At 32.1% G+C, this 2,461-nt stretch overlaps 1 protein-coding gene across 1 annotated transcript in view; it reads left to right on the plus strand.

Annotated features, from left to right (window-relative positions):
* LOC106464297 (Down syndrome cell adhesion molecule-like protein Dscam2) overlaps nucleotides 1-2,461 on the plus strand; it is a 98,783-nt gene that overhangs the window by 64,039 nt on the left and 32,283 nt on the right. The window contains exon 13 of the mRNA XM_022391995.1: nucleotides 1,332-1,479. Within this exon, the coding sequence (XP_022247703.1) occupies nucleotides 1,332-1,479 (148 nt within the window). The remainder of the gene's footprint in view (nucleotides 1-1,331; nucleotides 1,480-2,461) is intronic.

A 2,461-nucleotide genomic window follows, 5' to 3' on the forward strand; every position in this document is an offset into this window, starting at 1 on the left:
CATCAGGTACTCAGTACTCAGTACCTGATGATGACAAAACCTTGTCGAAACGTTGTACATTTGCTGTCATGTTAAACTTATATTAAAGTTTTTCTTCATTACCCATTTAAGCAGTCTCCAGCCATTATATATATCCATAAATGTTCGTTGGTAAAAGGAAAAATAATACTCTGAATATCGGTTCTATTTTGATGTAAAATATGTATTTTAATTTCCTGGTGTAAAACTTCTATTTTAGTTACCTTTTATTGGTGAGAGAGTTATTATTGTAATATAAAATGTTCTTTATATATTAAATGACCTATAATGTTCAAGTTAGGTATGAACCATACAGATATAAATATAATGTAAAAGGTTCAACGTTAAGTGTCCCAAACCGATATAAATATAATAGTACTGTCTGTTGTATGTCCATTTAACTACTTTGTAGTTGGTATGGAGGTTTATTGGACCCATGAGGGGTTGCATACAAATTATCACTTTTGCGTTTTGCGGTTTTTATGGGCGTTTTTTTTTGCGTTTTTTAACACTGCCTCAACTCCTGTGGATGGACCTTCACCAAATTTGGTGTGGAGTTTCATTGGGTCTATGTGAAGTGACATACAAATTTTGAGTTTTGCGTTTGGCGGTTTTATGGGCGTTTTTTTTTATTATTATTATTACTTCGCCTCCAAATTTAACATGAAGGTTTGTTTTTGAAGAGAAACAAAAGTTTCTGACCATCCCGGGTTGTTTTTCAGGACCCAAACTCTCTTTAAGACTTGAAAGATCTTAAACCTAAATTTCTTCCACGATTTGGTTTAGTTTGTCCTGAGATAACCTTTCATTAATCATGAATTTACATGATATCCGTCCATTGGAAGGATACTCCAACTAGTATTTATTATTGTTTCTTACTTTCAGTAATAGTTTCTGCAGTGTTGTTCAGATTTTTATGAGAAACTAAACCACCCGTAACCCGTTGGGTCACCCACAATTCAAAGGTTATTAAAAATTCAACCTAATTTCAATATTTCACCGAAATTAATATTTATTTTGAGATAATTCAATTAAATATTTCAATCCATTCGTGTTATTCATAATTCAAGAAAAGATATTTGATTGTTGATCGGAAGTGAAAGGAAAGACCATTTCATATGGTTAGTTCTAGATAAAGTTGTGTATTCAGAAATACAAAGTATTCTGTTAGGCTTAAGTAGAGTCATACTCCGAAGGATAAACTAAATTCATTGCTTTAAAAGTCGAAGTGGTTTGCGTGGAAATGCAAAAGAAAATTGTAAATCACGGTATTTGCAACATTTGTATGAAATTAACTTACTGTGCCCTTCCAGCGCCTCCAGAATTCGAGACTAAATATGGGAGTCAAGCAGTAAAGAAAGAACAAGACGCCATTCTCAGTTGTGAAGCTAGTGGAGAATCACCACTAAAAGTTCGCTGGGAGAAGGACAAGCATATTTTAGATATCGGTTCAAACAAAAAGTGGGTTCAACGTTTGGTACATAGCATCCTAGTGGTCAAGTTTAAATATTTACATTGTAAAGTGTAGATGCTTATTATGTATACTTTTAATGTAAGCTGGCATCTGGTGTAAAATGCTTATTTACTTTGTGTATTAATTGTTTTAGAATCATTGTTTTGGTGTGAAATGTACATGTTCGTTACATTCTATTAAAGTGTAGATGTTTATTATGTAGACTTCTAATGTAAGCTAGCATCTGGTGTGAAATGTACATGTTCGTTACATGCTATTAATACAAACTGTTATCATCTTGAACACTGTTCATACACATTATTTATAGTATTCAACTTAACCTCATTATCTTGAAATGGAATATTTACCTAACGAACTATCTAGTTAAGTGTCAATATCCTGTTAAAAAATACTTACATCATCAGAGACTTACATACTGTCAAGGTTAGTCACTATCTTAGTGTTAAGTGTAATTGAACGTTACATAGTAGTCGAGAAAGTGCCAGTCTTTTAAAAAGTTTATGTTTGTTTTGTGCTACTAAGGAAGATATCAATATCCTGCATAAAGTAGTCACCTTGTTTTCGAACTATTAATATCAGTGTCATTTATAAAATGGTTCTATACGACACGTGCTAATCATGTGTTAGAGCACAAATGAAAAATGTTTGTATTAGTATTTGTAAAGTAACTGTTGTATGTTTTGAAAAATATTTAACACAATTCCTGCGAAACAAATCTAAGATAGATCTTTGATTTCCGTTTTCAATATAAACTACTGTGCTGCGATTAAAGTTTCTAGTGTTTTAAACTAGGATCTCTTCCAATAGTGTTAACGGATTTAGTGTAACTTTCTAGTGTTTTAAACTAATAGGCTGTTAGGATTTCTTCCAGCAGTGTATAACGGATTTAGTATAACGTTCTAGTGTTTTAAACTAATAGGCTATTAGGATCTCTTCCAGTAGTGTGTGTGTAACGGTATTTAGTGTAAC

The sequence above is a fragment of the Limulus polyphemus genome, unplaced genomic scaffold (genome assembly GCF_000517525.1).
Source record: "Limulus polyphemus unplaced genomic scaffold, Limulus_polyphemus-2.1.2 Scaffold1614, whole genome shotgun sequence".
Taxonomy (NCBI): domain Eukaryota; kingdom Metazoa; phylum Arthropoda; class Merostomata; order Xiphosura; family Limulidae; genus Limulus; species Limulus polyphemus.